This window comes from Cydia strobilella, chromosome Z (assembly GCF_947568885.1).
Source record: "Cydia strobilella chromosome Z, ilCydStro3.1, whole genome shotgun sequence".
Taxonomy (NCBI): Eukaryota; Metazoa; Arthropoda; class Insecta; order Lepidoptera; family Tortricidae; genus Cydia; species Cydia strobilella.
Genome location: NC_086068.1, coordinates 14,486,498 through 14,505,387, shown reverse-complemented (window position 1 = coordinate 14,505,387; position 18,890 = coordinate 14,486,498). Strand labels below are relative to the sequence as shown.

At 37.3% G+C, this 18,890-nt stretch overlaps 1 protein-coding gene across 1 annotated transcript in view; it reads right to left on the bottom strand.

Moving 5' to 3' along the window:
- LOC134754157 (potassium channel subfamily T member 2) overlaps window positions 1-15,673 on the bottom strand; it is a 135,369-nt gene extending 119,696 nt beyond the window's left edge. The window contains 1 exon segment of the mRNA XM_063690277.1: window positions 14,677-15,673. Coding sequence (XP_063546347.1) covers window positions 14,677-14,873 — 197 coding nt within the window. The 5' untranslated portion in view covers window positions 14,874-15,673.
- Window positions 15,674-18,890: the final 3,217 nt, after the last annotated feature.

The following is an 18,890-nucleotide window of genomic DNA, read 5'->3' as shown; positions in this document are numbered from 1 at the left end:
GGGGGGGAATGGTATTTTTTTAATGCTTTGTAATGTTCAATTTGAGCTCTTTTAAATGATATCCCACTTGACCTGGTAACTAGAGTTTGAAATTTTGCCCCCTCTTTAAATTGGGTACTTTCCATAATTAATAAAAATAATTTTTAAAAAGTACACTTCCAAGATATCTGGGTTTGCGTTGTTCATAACTATTCCAAATTTCAAATCGATAGCTTAAGTAGTTCTCGAGATATTTAGCAATGTGACAGACAGACGGACGGACGGATAGTCACAACATAAGGGTTCTTTACAAAAAGAACCTTATGTGTGTGAAAAGGTACAAACCTTTTTGGTACCTACCTGTACCTTTTTTTTAAACCCTAAAAATGAAAAAGAGGGCAAAGTTTCAAAAGTTCAATATCCACGTTAATTTAAACTGGCATGATATAACCGACTCTCCCTTATATAGGTACGTATAAAAAACTAACTTAATATATTTTTCGACACAAACTGAAGTTTTACGAAGCTTTTATTTTTGGTACATTGTTTACTGCATTAATTATATTTTTTTTGTTATTACAATGAAATGAAGCGCGCCACTGCTTTCATTCAATATTTCTTACTACAAGTTCCAGAAATATCGCATTTGACGATAAATGAGGGTCATTAAATGAAAAGGAATCTTTATATTACTGTAAATGCTTTAGCAAAATGCTCCGTACATGCATGATAGATATGTAGCACTTTCGTATCGATGCCATTTTGCCCTCATTAGGCTTGGGAATAGGAACCAGACCAAAGTATCACGGCGTAGGCCACAAAAGGCTTACGTGTTTGCCGGCATTTAGAACACCGTCTTTTCTCCCTTTTCCTTACTCGCGTAATCCCATTGTGTTGGATAACGGCCTTTGTCGACGAGCCTACCTATTTGTCCGTAAAATATCAGCACATTGTTACGAAGGGCAGGAAAACAAGGTTTACCTGCCCGCCCATGCAATCTCTTCAACTGGCAGCTGTCGTTTTTCAATTGTTGGAATTTTGATTTTATTTCAATTAAAATAATTTCAAATTTAAATAACGTATTCGGTCGGGAGCCGACGGCGTATTACTTTATAAATTACCTATATGATAAACCTAAGCAACAACTTAAGAATCCTCATTTCTTTGAAATAAATTAAGTTTATTATTAACTGCCTTTTAGACAAACATTTGTTTATGAAACTTTCTTTTTTTGGAATCAAGTGTGTTATCTAATTTAGATATAACAATCCTGCAAAGGCTCCCGATTGTTACTGTATTCCTTCTTTCTCTAGAATCGAAGTAAATATGTTTACTTTAGTGATTAGTTTTAAAATATGATGCTATGATAGAGTTGTTTGTTATACTCTATTCCGGTTCGCATGTTATGTCTTATTAATTTATGGAACCCGTTTTAAATGTATTATCAAATTTTAAAAAAAAACCGGCCAAGTGCGAGCCGGACTCGTGTTCCGTACAATACACAATTTTTAACAACGTATTTTTTTGGAGTGAACCGTGAGTTAAAGATATTTTACTCAAACTCAAACTCTTAATGATTTACTCGTAAAAAACCCATAGGGGTCGGATCAAAAACTAAGTAATTAAGTCCGACTCACGCTTGACTGCAAATTTCTAATAGGTTTTCCTGCCATCTATAGGTAAAGAACTATTTTGTGTATTTTTTTTTTTTAATTTTAGACAGAAGTTTCGGAGATAAAGGGGGGAATGGTAATTTTTTGCCTATTTTCTTGAATAACTTCTAAACATATTTGAGATTCTCAGAATGAGCTCTTTCATTTGATATGTAGCACGATATAGTTCGAAAACCTTTATTTTTTAATTTTCTCATTTATCCCCCAAAAGTGGGCCCCATGTTTAAAATTAATTTGTTTACGTTACATGTCCGTCTTTGGGTCACAAACTTACATATGTATACCAAATTTCAACTTAATTGGTCCAGTAGTTTCGGATAAAATAGGCTGTGATAGACGGACAGACAGACAGACGCACAAGTAATCGTTTAATTGTTTTTGAGGTACGGAAACCTAAAAAAATTATTGACCTAATACTAGCTTATTCGATTTTTGTTCCTTGACAGCCTTTAATTTGCACTTACAAAATGTTTTATTGAAAGCCATGAAATCACGTCGAACATTCATAAATTTTCGAATGTTTAAAAAGAACCAACCTAAAGAAATAAATTACATATGAACATTTAATTTTATCATCAGCTGCATAAACGCCAATTTCATCGATATGATTACACTATTTACGGCACCTTATTTCCTTGTAATGAGGCATACTAATATTTAACATGGCCCGTATGATCAAATTCCTAACCTCAAAATCATACAGAAATTCCACTTTTATAATGTTCTGTGAAGTGGTCGTGAATTTCTAATAACTATCGGGACTTTCATTTCATGTTTGGAGCCTAACAAGATACCACCCATGTTTAGCGAGTATTAACAGGACGGAGCGGAGCATCATCCTTTTAGTGTACATACATGTTCCGTACGTACCTATAATGTATTGTACTATACTGTATAGATACACGATTGATACATTAGATACCTACCTAAAATAAGTTAGCATGTAATAAATATTCAAACACAGTGTTGTTAAAAAAATACAGAAATATGAAACATGAATATTTATTATAAAGCGGACGTTTCGCGGGTGGATCGCGCTTGCCTGAACAAAAATAAAGACGGTGAATAAGCGATCTGTAGCACACTCACCGAAACTTAACAATAATCCACAATAATGGCATTTCGATGGGAACTGAATATTTATGGATGACTCACGCTAGACCGGGCTGGGGCTTCCGGGGCTTCGTTTTCTATGGAAAGCACCAGGCCCCTATTTCACCACGGTGACAGGTGCGACAATTGTCGAAATCACTATTACTGACGTCACAGACCTCCATAGGCTACGGTAACCGCTTACCATCGGACGGGCGGTGTGCTTGTTTGCCACCAACATGTTAATAAAAAAAAAACTCCATTATATCGCCAATAAATAAGTACTTATTTTGCGACGCTAATAACAATTGTCACAAGGAACACGACAATAGGGATGATGACACATGTTGAATTTTATAACAAAATCTAGTAACATAGATAACAAATGAGTAATTTATAACAATAATGTAGATATTAAAATAATATATGGAAATAATACAAAAATACAGGACTTGAAAGTTTCAAATCCTGTATTTTTGTATTATTTCATCAAAGTAAATAATTGTTTGTAGATCTTTGCCTAGAAGTCAGATATAAAAAAACCGGCCAAGTGCGAGTCGGTCTCGCACACGAAGGGTTCTGTACCATTACGCAAAAAACGGCAAAAAAATCACGTTTGTTGTATGGGAGCCCCCCTTAAATATTCATTTTATTCTGTTTTTAGTATTTGTTGTTATAGCGGCAACAGAAATACACCATCTGTGAAAATTTCAACTGTCTAGCTATCACGGTTCATGAGATACAGCCTGGTGACAGACGGACAGCGGAGTCTTAGTAATAGGGTCCCGTTTTTACCCTTTGGGTACGGAACCCTAAAAAAACAACAGTTGCATAATAATGTATGAATTTTATTATTCTAAGAACACTGCTGTTATAGTCCTAAGAACACTGCGCCGGGGCCCTGCGCGCCGCACTTCTTATGAAGTTGATTTCGATCTCACTGGCAGTCATTTAATCTACAAATGAGAGTATTGGAGTAGAAAAAATACTATAATTATATTATTCAAAATCATCACTCTAAAGTCAATTCTACCTACCATTCAACATAATGAAACAACACAAAATTAATGACTTTGCCACTCTTTAGATAAAATGTTTTTATCACTTTTTGACCTATAAGGAGTGTGTGAGGTGTGGCAAATAGAATATTGTAGAATGAATTATCTGAAAAGGCAAAGGCCAAAGAAAATATGAAACGGACATGAATCAATTATTCACTCCTGAAATATAACGTAAGACAAACTATTCTGAATAACACCTGATTAAAATACACCAGTAGGTACACCACCACTATAGTCTTATGGAGAATGTTAGGTTTTCAAAAGAAAACGAAAACCGGAGATAAACCGAAGCTAAAAAGCATTCTTCAACGAAAAATGGGAAATAAAGTATAAGAATAATAACTACACATTTCTAAAGCCATTGATCTTGTATCATGTGGTGCAGATACTGCAGATATAGTACCTATATTTGTTATTAAATAGTGACTTAGTACTTTGCTACACTTTAATGTATGTTTCTAGAATAGGCATTTTCAGTAACACATTATTGTGTGGAATCGCTGATCTAAAGTAATAATCAATAAGAAGACATTATATTGAACTTATTAGTTCAATTTATTAATCGCATTAGGTATTGGGCCCAGCCAAACATTGTATTAGATGACCAGTATGATATTGTGATCCTTGGGTCAAATTCGGTCAGAGCAGATCAGGTTGGGGATAGATAGTGAGGCTTCTTGGCACACAGCAATCTAAAGGCTGTGATTGATGCCCCACACAGCTGCCTATACATATTAGGTGGATATATAGAATGTTCGCTTCAGTGAATACTTGAGTACTTAGAGATGAACCGACGCAATCGGTGACCGGCCTTGTAGTAGGTAATGTCTTCGGCCTTTGTCCATCCGGATATAAAATGTCATGGTTAGGTAAACTGTAGTATTTAGCAGCAGTTTCCTTTTTATTTTTTATCCTAAGTACCTAATAAGTTTGCAGCTCATTTAGGCGATAAGTAAACGAAACTTTCGAACAGCATTTCGCACAGAAAATTGTCTTACTTGTTCTTGTTGTAGTTATATAGTATTTCAATATTTATTTTCACTACACCGCCTGGTAAAGGCTCTCTTGATTTTTCAAAAACGAATGAGAATGTTGCGTTTTATCCACATGTGTGGTAAAGTAATTGAATGCTAATTTTGAATTGTTTCCTTATTTGGTAGAATTGCCTTTTAAATGTTGAATTTGAATGATACAAGCCCTAAATATTTTTTTTGTCAATGCAGAAAATAGAAAATCGATTTCGCGTCAGTGTTGATGAGATATCGATCCTCTCGTGCCGTCGTAAACCTGGGTCTGCCTGTTTTTGGTCTGCGGGAGTTCGAACCAGTTTGTAGAAACCGCTGACGAACACGCTGAACTATTCACAACGGTACACCGACTATTCTTGCTGCTTCTCGCTGGCATCTCCCATCTTCCAGCAACGTGAGGATTCTCGTACATTCCTCGAGTGTAAGTGGCACTGGATATCTGGGAGACTTCAGTTAGACATAGAAATTTTTCTAGCACGAACGTCATGTTATTAGTGCTTGACAAAATAAAAACATCAACAATCCTGTTATCGATAAGTACCCTTTCTACGTTAATTTTCCAAGATGAAATAGTACATTTCGATGCTAGTGCATAACATTTCCGCACGTGTGTACGTGCAATAATAAAGTTGTCCAAAATTGCCGGGGTGGGCAAAAAGGGGCGTGGCTTGGGGCGAAACAGGGAGTGTCAAAAAGAGGCGTGGCAGGGAGCGTAGTTTGTAGCTAAAGGGGTGGCAAAACGGGGCGTGGCTTGGGGGTGTGGACTTATGAAATACATAATTTATTATTGTTCTGACATTTTGTATAATATTAATGGTTTTTTTAAAGGTTATTTTTTTTACTGTTAAGTAATGTGAATATTGTAAGTGAAATTTATTTGTATACATGTCGCAGGCATTTTGTAAGAATCTGCCGTTTACAAACGGCGCCGTCATTATATAAACGCGAAGCGGTTTGCAAATTCGCGAAGGCATTATGTAAAAGACCTTATGGCATTAACGGCGCCGTTTGCATTTTGCCGCGGCATTTTGGGTTGAATTAGTTCTTTAATTTACCACGCGTGGCGCTGCACATCAAAACTATGAAAAACGGGGTGTCCATCAAATCTGGAGTTCGTCGGGGGTATTTTCTTTTCAAAAACAACTCCTCCACAACTAGACGGAGCCCCGCTTCGCGGGGCTCCTATTTCTGGGCTCTTTACCCTTCGGGCATTTGAAGCTACCTAACCTAACCTACCTACCTATTGATCTAGTGTGACGTCCGTAAAAAAACATTTAACCTACTTACCTACTTACGCTTCTTTCCCCAAAGTGTAATGTTTTCACGGACGTCATACTCTAGTTAAGTTGTAAAGTTTAAGTTTTTTTTAAACCATGGTCACCCTAACGAAACCCACAACGTTTGACGTTGACGCTAATTAAGCGCACTAACATATTGCCTTCGGCAATTTGCAAACCGCTTCGCGTTTATAAACTGACGGCGCCGTTTGTAAACGGCGGATTCTTACAAAATGCCTGCGACATACATATATTTATATTTCATATTCAATTTATATTGTTAACAAATAAATAATTACTTAACTAAACTACACCTAAACTTTACCAAACAATGCTTTCTGAAAGCAAATTCCAGACGCCGACGAGTTGAAAACCTTCTTTTGAAAGTCAGTTAAAAATATTAAAATAAACTACATGGAGGACAGTATAAAGTAGTAAATAAATACGTAAGTAATTATTGCAGCGTAGGCTATGGAAATACTGACACTCGCGAGTCTCAAACATAAAAGCGCGGCAAGCGAGTGCGGTTCGCCGTGCTCAATGCTGATTTTAGCGATATTTCCGCCCCAGTTCCTTCATAAGCATTGCTCTTCGAATAAAATGAACGAAATTTTAAAAACTGTATGACGTAAATGCCATTAATTTTATATCGATTTGACTTCGAAAATTCATCTTAAATTGTTTAAATAGTCATTTCTGTAAATTTATCTAATGAATTGAACTTACTCGTATATTACTTTTCTTTAGTTTTGATCTATTAAAAAATGACTTCTAATCCCATTATTATGAACAAACAAGTAAACTAAAATGCTCTTCCTTATTTTTGAACCGATAGTTCAAAACAATAAAAAACGGAATGAATACTTTTTATAAAAAGATATTTTGGATATGATCGGTTGAGCCATTTTTAAGTTTGACCAAAATAAAAAGAAGGGCTCTTTGCTTGTATTTTTATTTGGATAAATATTGAATGGAGGTACGGAATCCTCCATGATGCGTTGTCTGACAGGCCGGTTTTAAGCCTGCAAAAAAAAAAAAATTAAAAAATTAAGTATCAAAAATACTTTCCCCGATATTTATGTTAGTTTTTTTTCGAAAAACTGATCTTCTTATTAAAACCACGTTAGTGCCGCGAGATACGCTCTTTTGCTTGTATGGCTTTTTGTGTTGTATGAAGGTACGGAACCCTCCATTACGCGTGATCCGACACGCATTTGGCCGGGTTGTATTAGTACGTACAAAACAAAACATTATTAGGTTACTTAGAATTTTATTGCAGTTATAACAAAGTTTAAAGAGAAAAAGAATATGGACTGTATTGTGGCTACTTATGTATACCTACATAGTGGCTCTGTGAGCTGTAGACATCGTGGACATAGCTTAAAAGTGACTAAAATGTATTGGCTCTGCTGTCTAGAAAAAACACGAAAAATTTAATAGACAAAAATTTCCTTCTTGCTCACAAAAGGATTCAAACAAAAACCGGCCAAGTGCGAGTCGGACTCGCGTTCCAAGGGGTCCGTACATTACACAATTTAAACAATGTATTTTTTATGGGAAACGTGAGTCTTTAAATCAAAAACTAAGTAATTAAGTCCGACTCACGCTTGACTGCACATTTCTAATAGGTTTTCCTGTAATCTATAGGTAAACATCTATTTAGTGTATATTTTTCAAAATTTTAGACACAGTAGTTTTGGAGATAAATGGTAATTTTTTGCATATTTTCTTGAATAACTTCTAAGCTGTTTACGGCTCGTGGCAAGACTCGGGACGAGTAAAGAATGACATTTCCGCACGTGTATCGAACGACGTTTTTTAATACAGTTGCGAAAAAATAAGAAAAACAACAAGTAAGGAATTCGAAACTTTTATATTATTAATTCTGTGACATCATTGACATTGAGATTATGAAGAGGTGTTTTTTTAGCTTTATTCGAGTAGAATGGATTTTTTTTATTATTATTGGACCCACTTCAGTGAGTTTTTTTTTTCAAATGCATGTTCTATAAGACCGAAACAATAGTTAATATAAGACATTGTACTATTATTACCTAAATATCGTTATTTACGATTATTTGTGTATCGTATATTTATAAAAACAATATCGAAACTTGCCTTTGGAAACTTGAAATATTCTTGTAGTAAGAAAAAACGGACATGTAACGTAATTATTTGTTTACGTTACATGTCCGTCTTTGGGTCACAAACTTACATATGTGTATCAAATTTCAACTTAATTGGTCCAGTAGTTTCGGAGAAAATAGGCTGTGACAGACGGACAGACAGACAGACGCACGAGTGATCCTATAAGGGTTCCGTTTTTTCCTTTTGAGATGCGGAACCCTAATAAATAAAGTGTCTAAATGCGAAGGCCGAGCTCCGCGAGCCCTTCGTAATTACGATATGTACTTGTGGAAGTTGCAAGAAGCATGCACCTTTCGGATGCAACTGGCCTTCGGCTTTTACATTTAGACACTACTTAATATGTTCTGTGTTTGAACATTAAAAACACGCCTCCTTCGGAAGCTTCGGGCCTTCGGAGCAAAATAGTGACAAAAAATTTCATTTAATTTGATTTTTTGTGCAAATTTCAATTTTTTGTATGAAAAGGTACATCGATTATTTTATGAATGAATTCGTCGTCCCTAATTTATACGATTTTTAGATTCGTTTATAAATATGTTTTAAAAAAGCATACAGTAAGTAAGCATACAGTAAGTACTGCACTTACTTCCCTAACTACTATATTTGTTGGCTTTAAAGCGCTATCGGGCGTCCGCCGCGCCGCGCCGTCCCGGCATTTTTGCTGGACGCTGGAATGTAGAACGCTGCCAGTGTGTCAGCGCAAACAGCGTCCCGCAACAACGCATGGCCCGTCCTCCAGGGGATCAACTACATCCTGTCGGAGCGTTTGCCATCGTCCCGCACCGCACGATCTGGGGCTCCAGACCCAGAGTTGCGGGGAGGGCGTTATTAGCGCTGACGAGAGCCCTTCTAAGGATTTCGTTAAGGGCGTCGTGACGAGACAGGCAGCCGGCGCCCGAGGAGCAGAAAAGATCGTGGTGGCCAAGCCAGTCTACCGGTGGGGAAGCACAGCTGTGGTCTGTGCAGATGCAGAATTGCAGATTCCAATTCCAAAACGGAAACCGACGGCTATGGGTAACGTACCTGTAGGCCAAGCACATGATTGGCGCGCTGCGATTCGATTGGATTGGATATCTCGCCGCGATATAGACTACGCGTCTTTTTCTAACTGTATTAATTAAAGAGGGACGGGTAGTCTATCTCGCGGCGAGATACTGTCGCGCCAATCATGTGCTAGCCCGGCTGGGTCGATTAAAATACCCGTGTTGAGCGAGGGATAGGCGTCAAGAAAAGTAAAATTAAATTATTAAGATTTCCCGTAACCCCACAAATGTGGTATAGGTACAGTCAGCAGCAATAGTTGCTAAGCGGGCAAGGTGTTCTAAGTGAACTTGACGCAACTTTATTGTTAAGAGAATAGGGTATTTGACTGCTATAGTCAAATCAGTTTCTTTTTTCGAACTGTCAAAACGATTTTGCTACTATGAAATTTATATGAAACACTAGCATGTGACGTCACAATCAAATCACGTACTCTTTATAGTTTTATACGAGTTTTAAATATAAATTGTCTCTAAAAATAACTGCTGACTACGCTTCTCTATTAATCTTCTGGTGCTTTATTTCATGCATGGTGTAAAATCAATTATTTTAAATACAGTCAAATACCCTATAAGAGCGCGTCAAGGTAATTTAGAACACCTCGCCCGCTCAGCAACTTCTGCGGCTGACTGTACCTAAGTCATAAACAATTACGTGCCGGTTATCGCTGAATACATCAAACCCGGGTAAAGGGTAAATTTATACTCCAGGTCGAAAACCGTAATGAAGTTCGGTTTACTTATAAGAGGAAAGGGGACGGCCGCTTCTCCATATAAACGTAATCTTCGTTTTCCTCTCTGGATATTGACATTATGCAAAATACGTTTGACTTTATTTTATTTTTTATTATTGTGAAAATTAGGGGCGAACAACAGATTTCATACTATTTTTAAATGCTCCTAACTTTTATAATAAATAAAAATTCGAAAAAGATCAAACTTAGGGTTGATATACAACAAATTGTGTCAAAATATTTTTAATAATGTTATTATCCAAAGACGAAAATGACGTTACGTTTGTTTGAAAAGGCGATTTCGCACGGTTCCTCCACTTTCGTGTTAAGTATAAGGCGTATAAGAGTTAGACCAAGATAAGTCTGCAACGATTTTAATAGCATACGCAATGCAAGTTTTGTTTTAAACATGAAACTTCTATCTATGAAATTATAACGTATAAATACCCCCCCTGCAAACAAATTTCTATACAGTTTTCTCTGCAGCTGACTACATCTGGGGGCACCGTAGTGCCCCCGCCAAATCGAGCAAAACAAAGTGGCACGGCGGTACCATCCTTTTCTCGAAGCCATTCAGGCCATTTTCGACGTCCTGTAATTTTGTGCTGCTTGAATTTTCGGTGACATATAGGGCATGATATGGCTTACATATATTTCCAAGAACGTTCAATTTGAACTTATAGTTTAAGAATTATTGCACGTTAAAGTTCCTTACTTTTTTGTCACTGACACACACCCACTCACTCCGGATCATCATAATTCTAAGGTACTCCTAGCCAACCCACAAGCTTCAAATTTTTAAACATAAGTAGTTTTTAGCTTAACAAGCCATAAAAAACCCAAAAATATTGCAATATCAGTCACGTTTTAAAGATTTAGGAACTGCATAAGTAAGTTTGCAGTCCCATATAAAAATATGCTATTACAAAGTTACTTTTGCAGTTCCAACAAATAGTAGGTAAAGGAAGGGTCTAAGATGTACGATGTGAGTATAAAGATGTGTATAGTATGAGTATGGTATGGCTATAAGTATGGTAAGGATATGGATATGGTATAGGTATGAGTGCGGGTATGGTGTGGGATGGGGACTTCGGTATGAGTATTGTATGAATACAAGTATAGTTTGGTAGGTCATGAGTACCTATTGTATAGGTATGAGTACGAGTATAGTGTGGGACGGGTATGAGTATGAGCTTTGGGAAAAGTGGTAGCTGACGTACAAGAAGTAGTACCCGAAAAGAAGGACTGCCTACAAAAAGAGATGAGATCCCATCAAAAACATTACATGTAAAAAGACGCGTCTCGCAACGCAATACTTCTATGACAAAAAAGTTTAGAGAAGTTACCACCAAAATTTTGTTAGAGTTCAATACTAATAAAAACAGTATGGGGGCCACTTTTGGGGGGTAAATGAGAAAATTAAAAAATAAAGTTTTTGAAACTATGGTGTTACATGTCAAATGAAAGAGCTCATTGTAAGAATCTCAAGTATGTTTTTTTTGTAATTTTAAATTAAATATTTTAGAAGTTATTTAAGAAAATAGCTAAAAAATGACCTCCCCCCCCTCTTTATCTTCGAAACTACTATGTTTAAAATTTTGAAAAAATACATAAAATAGTTCTTTACCTGTGGATCACAGGAAAACCTATTAGAAATGTGCAGTCAAGCGTGGGTCGGACTTAATTACTTAGTTTTTGAACCGACCCCTACTGATTTTTAACCCACTTCAAGATTTCAAAGGAGGAGGTTCTCAATTCAGTTTTTTTTTTTAATGTTTGTTACTCCATAACTCCGTCATTGCTGGACCGATTTTGAAAATGTATTTTTTGATTGTAAGTATATACATACAGATTGGTCCCGTCTTTGTCAAAAAGCAGTTCTGATGATGGGATCCATGAGGAATCGAGGGAACTCCTCAAATGTTAAAGGCATATATATAGTGATTTTAGTATTTTCATCAACAAATCAAGCACTTACATTAAAAAAGTGACATTTGATGAAGTGGAACTGCTGATGATGATCAGAACGGAATCTTCAATGACGCATAGTTCACGTCTGACGATTTGTCCCCTTCGTTATGTTTGTTAAGCAAGTTAGGTTTTCAAGAAATATTTTTGTCAAGCTCAAGTTCTAAAGATGGGATCCATGAGGAATCCAAGGAACTCCTCAAACGTGAAAGGCATACATACAGTGATTTTTGTATTTTTATCAACAAATCCAGCATTTCCATTTTAAAAAGTGACATTTGATGAAGTGGAACTGCTGATGATGATCAGAATGGAACTCTTTAATGACGCATAGTTCACGTTTGGCGATTTGTCCTCTTCGTTATGTTTGTTAAGCAAGTTAGGTTTTCAAGAAACATTTTTGTCAAGCTCGAGTTCTGATGATGAGACCCACGAGGAACCGAGGGAACTCCTCAAATGTGAAAGGCATACATATAGTGATTTTTGTATTTTCATCAACAAATCCAGCATTTACTTTAAAAAAAGTGACATTTGATGAAGTGGAACTGCTGATGATGATCAGAATGGAACTCTTTACTGACGCATAGTTTACGTTTGGCGATTTGTCCTCTTCTTTATGTTTGTTAAGCAACTTAAGTTTTTAAGACATATTTTTGTCAAGCTCGAGTTCTGATGATGAGACCCACGAGGAACCGAGGGAACTCCTCAAGTGTGAAAGGCATACATATAGTGATTTTTGTATTTTCATCAACAAATCCAGCATTTACATTAAAAAAAGTGACATTTGATGAAGTGGAACTGCTGATGATGATCAGAATTGAACTCTTCAATGACAAATAGTTCACGTTTGGCGATTTGTTCTCTTCCTTATGGACCCAGACCCAGACCCAAACTTGGACCCGGACTCGGACCCGGACCCGGGTCTGGACCGAACTCTGACCCAAACTTGGACTCGGACAGCCGGACACGGACCCGGACTCGAGATCCGGACCCAGACACGGACCCGGAAATGCTACTAGAAAAGTAGGTTAGGTGGGTGGGTGGATTTTTAACTGCGATTCTGACAGAACAGAACTGCTATCAGAAAAGTAGGTTAGGTTAGGTTAGAGCTGTGACCCTTACAGAAACGAAATGCTATCAGAAAAGTAGGTTAGGTTAGGTTAGAACTGCGACCCTTACAAAAACGAAATGCTACTAGAAAAGTGGGTGGTTTTACCTCCTTTTCTACATAATTAGGCAAAAGATGCTGTCTTTTTCATTTCATTGTCTGGAGTCTAAGAGTGCACCATCAACAATAAGTTAACTTTCAGCGGCATCCCCCATTGAAGTCGGTTTTTTTTCTTAAAAATTATTTAGACATTTCACTCACGTTTCACATAAAAAAGACATTGTTAAAAGTTGTGTAATGTACGGAACCTTTGGAACGCGAGTCCGACTCGCACTTTGGCCGGTTTGTATTCTATAATACGCGACGGCTACTCATTTAAAAAAAAATCTGCTGTCAAAAACGTAAATTAATGTTATTATAAAAGCGCATACTTTTGGATACATATACATGTGAAAATAGTTAAATTAAAGGTAGTTTACTTACAGCTAAAAACAGATTTCCGGAAATCTTGTTTCGTGTGTATAACTTTTTTTTTTGTCCCGGTTATTGTTACCCTGGTTTTAATTACCTAGGCTGTCGTTTCTAAAGCGCCTCAAATATAGGCATATGGTCACGTTAAAAAAATCACAAGCTTCAAAATTCAATCAAAATCAGTGCGAGACCCATCGATTTCCAAAAAGCCCCATCCATGATATATTTGGGAACACCCCTTTAAAAAATATTTCTCATTCTTTGTTTACAATTCCAACATGTGTAATACATACAATGATGGAGAAAGATGCGTTTTATCCATTAAAAATTTAAAACATTTATTAATGATATAAAAAATGGAGTTATTGATGTTTTACTTCAAAAATTGTACCGAATAGCCCCATTTTACGGTATTCTCCAAAAACATTAAGAATTTCTTTGACAAGGATAATGATCAATAATGATATACTTAGGTTTATATATCAGATGTTCGTTGAGAAAGAACGCCTACATCATATTATACATTCACCTTTTACCGTGTGATATTTATAGTGTTTCCTATAAATGGATAAAAGCAAAGTACGCGCCAGCCTTCGATTAAAACAGCAATTTGTGTGTTGTCTAAGGTTGAAATTGTAACGATTGTACTAAAGCTCTTGCGAATTTAAGCAAGAGTTCGGAATTGCGCATGGTAAGACGGGTACGTCGCGTCGCGTCGCGGCAGAATGCGTCAAACAGTTTTAGCGATACGAATGGCGCTTGCTTAATCCCCTAAAAAATAAGGTATTGGTGAGTGGATGTAGAAATCCCCTTTACTAAACGCCCTTTATGTACGTCTTCCTCTCTTCTACTTATACCTCCTACGAGCCTACGCATAGCACAACAATATTTGATTCACGTTCCTCCTAACATTGTGAACAGCATGGTAGCCTACCTAAATAATACCTACTCTGACCTGACGTTTCAAAGGCATTCCCAAAAATCTCGTTTACACTTTACCTGTATAGTCCTATGTAGTGACTTCTTTAAACAACTATCATCTGTCATGACGATTTATCAAATTTATAAAGAAAATACGTAATTTATTTAGGACTGACCTTTCTTCAAAGCGTATGCTGGATCGGCTGATATCACTCCAGGCGCTCATCGACCGTCCTCGGCCGCGGTGGTACGTGGCGGTGGCGGCGGTTGCGGTGGGACGTCTCTCTAGTTCCACGTCGGGGGGGAAGTTGACCTTAGCCGAGCCCCGCGACGAGGGCCCCTCGGCGGACTCGCCACCGCCTGACAGCTCCATCTCGAAAGCGGTATACTCGGGCGCGTCCTCCGGCTCGCCCTCGCTGCCGTCGCTCGCGGCCGAGAGGGCCTCGTAGCCGTACCCGGGGCGGACGCCGCCGGCGGCAGCGACGCCGCCCCCGCCGCGGCCGCATTCGGATCCCGCTCCTGACAGTATCGGCGATGCTTCTATTCGACTCAATGACGATGCTTTTACAGATTGCCCGCGTACAGTAGATGGTGAACCTCTAGTCGGAAAATGGTTTGAATAACGTAATTTACTATGGCGAAACGTGGTGCCGCCTTATCGCTTCCTTTCCTCAGACGATTTGATTGAGTTCAACTTTAAATCACCAACAAACTGTTCCACGTATTATTTCCACTGCGTTGCACTTTCAAACTCAATAGAGCACAGTTAAACTCAAAAGCGTAAAGCAGCGTTAGTCGTAATAAACAGTACGAGTGAATTACTAAAAAATATGTTGCTACAACTGCATACTATGCACAACAACAATGAGACGGAAAAGCTCACGAACGTTCGTGCGAGCTGTCATCGCGTATTTTGTGACTTTCGATCCGTAGCTGTAGCTAACACAAAGATTACTGTAACAATGTGAAGAAAGTAAAAAAAACGTCAATAGTGTAGCGACGCCGACCATAGCCTGTGGCGTATTCGACTAATAGTGACCTTTGCGTCGCGGAGTCGTAACAAGTATTGTTAATGGGAGGTTACCAAACAACACAATTGTATAGATACTACTTAGGTTTCATACATAAAATTGTTGAAGCGAAGTGAGCAACGGTTTGGCTGTCGACCAGCGTGAAGTGCGGCCGAGTGGCGTGGGGCGGGGCGGCGGATCAATGTTGCGACCACAGCGCCCCTCACGCGAGCTTCCCTCGCCACCTGCGGCGCGGCATAAGGTTCTAATCTCCCTTGCCATACATATTTAATTAATACTGTGCCACAATGTTGTATGTCGACATCAACTTACTTTACGATTCAAACATGTTACGATCTTGAAGCGTCCTATGTTCTGTCCTAAACATAGGAAAACTAGTAACGTGCCATAGTTATTTCAGTAATGCGCATTACTTAGTCTTGTTGCACAATTAAATGTTCATTCGCTTTTCGGTGAAGGAAAACATCGTGAGGAAACCGGACTAATCCCAATAAGGCCTAGTTTCCCCTCTGGGTTGGAAGGTCAGATGGCAGTCGCTTTCGTAAAAACTAGTGCCCACGTCAATTCTTGGGAATGGCTCCCATGAGCCGAGACAAAATGCCGGGACAACGCAAGGAAGATGATGATGGCATTAAATTTTTTCTAATTTTTTATTCAAATTTCAGAGTCAATTGTACAAAAAAATACTACACGCGATTACATAAAGAATATTGACCAGGCTCGATTCCCGGCTATGTATGAGAGTTAAAAAAAAGTTTAAATGTCATTATTATTAAATCTAAAATCGACGCCATGGTTCCTAAGAACAGATTTCGCTATCTCTCATAGTTTCTAACTTCTCCATACTGACCCATTTGGATTGATCACTAGTTTGAAGTTAAATACTAAATTTGTAAATTTATTATCATCAATTTTCAACCAGGCTTGCAGTAGGTATATATATATGTACAGGGTGACTGGTAAGGTTGCTTTGAAACTTTGTACTTACAATAAGAAGTCTGTAATTAGTTTATGTAGCTTCAGATACCATAGTTAAAAAAATACAGGGACATAAGTTTTTCATACAAAACTTTTTTTTGCTCTATTTCGTTTGTTTTATAAACTGGAGCTATATAAACTTATTACAGACAACACGTTGTTTTAAAATGAGAACGAAACTGTTTGTACGAGAAGGTGAAATTCGGCCGAGCTTGCCGGGGACTTTTTATAGATAAAAATCCGAGTTTGCATTACACAATTTTTAAGAATGTATTTTTTTATGTGAAACGTGAGTGAAATGTCTTTAAAAAACCCTTAGGGTAGGATCAAAAACTGAGTAATTAAATCCGACTCACGCTTGACTGCACATTTCTAATAGGTTTTCCTGTCACCTATAGGTGTGTAAAACATAGGGTGTTGTATTGGTAGGATCTTGATTATGACAAAAGACTCCGCTGAAATATATGTATTTTCCAAAGTCGAGGAACAATCTCGAAGATACAAAGGTCTTACGTTCTAAGTGTTCTAACGACACCGTGCGAATCTCACGGTGGTCGGGAGGAGAAGGAAAGCAGGGCAACTTCAAGTTTGTACGGTTGGTAGTAGTTAAAAGCGCGGCCAATCAGGGGTGGCTTCTGTAGAAAGCAAGGCCCTAATTGGTCCCGCTAATCAAAATTGACACAGATAGTACGAATTGGGTAAGTTAATGGGTCTAACATGAATACAATAAGAAGTGAGATAAATAACTAAATGAGATAAAAAGTGCAGCGCTGACACAACGACGCCACATCACATCGTCCCCTTCCTTTTCGGAGATAATGGGGGGGGGGGGTATTTTTTTTGTAAATTTTGTTTAATAACTTCTAAACTATTTATTTTAAAATATTACAAAAAATATGTACTTGAGATTCTCAAAATAAGGTCTTTCATTTTCAGATATGTAACACGATATACTTTGAAAAACTTTATTTATTAATTTTCTCATTTACCCCCCAAAAGAGGCCCCCATGTTTCAAATTCATTTGTTTACATTACATATCCCTCTTTGGGTCACAAATTTACATATGTGTACCAAATTTTAACTTAATTGGTCCAGTAGTTTTGGAAAAATGGGCTCTGACAGACGGACGGACAGACAGACGCACGAGTGATCCTATAAGGGTTTTTCATTTTGAGGTACGGAACCCTAAAAAGTAAGTATGCTTACATTGGAATACATAAAATCAATAACCAATATCTGATTATTTTAAATACAAAAACTGTCATAGATAACCAAAATTTTAGAAATTAAAGAAAAAATCACAAGGTATTGCTATTTTAAAACAATATAGAATCGAAGTGTGTCGGTAAAAACGACTCAAGTTCTTCAAATTGAGACTTATAAGACTCGAGTCCTACCAACACTACCTCACGCTGCTATGGCCTCCTTTCGTTCATACCATATGGTGAAGCTATGTTCAAATGGGAGAAGTGGACTGTAGTAGTGAACTGTGTGGATAGTTAGGTAAAGATGTAAAAATATTGAAACAGGAAATTTATTACAGGACGACACTACATTTAATGGTCAATGAAGAAGAGATCACTGTAGCACTCGCAACAAATATCAGTAATATCACAGATTTTAAATGAATGCTAACACAAGACACAAATACATCCATCCATCCATTCACCACACAGACACACCTAACATTTTCTTTTGGTTTTCCCTGAATCGGATAAATTAGTGATTCGCTAAATATAACATATAACTACTGTCCGCGCGCGAATTCCGTGCACGGCTGAAGAAATGTTAGAAATGTTGGGCGTCATGACAGAGTGATGGTGACTGGTGTCATTTTGTACGTACGGGCGCGGCGCAATATATTTTTTTATGTGAAACGTGAGTGAAATGTCTTTAAAAAACCCGTAGGGGTCGAATCAAAAATCAAAGTAATTAAGGCCGACTCACGCTTGACTGCACATTTTTAATAGGTTTCCTGTGATCTGTGTGTGTGTGTGTGTTATTTAGAAAAATATATATAGGTATATTAAAGATTTATAAGGTATATTTAATATTATTAGAATAGTTTATTTAAATTAGGTTAGTTTATATTCTGTACCTACTTTTCTGTGGCAATAAAGCATTTTTCATTTCATTTCATCTATAGGTAAAGATCTATTTTGTGTATTTTTTTCAAAACTTTAGACCCAGTCGTTTCAGAGATAAAAGGGGGGAATGGTCATTTTTTGCCTATTTTCTTGAATAACTTCTATACTGTTTCTCCTAAAATTGTAAAAAAAATATATTGAGATTCACACAATGAGCTCTTTCATTTGATATGTAACACGATATAGTTTGAAAAACTTTATTTTTTAATTTTCACATTTACAAAAATGGCCCC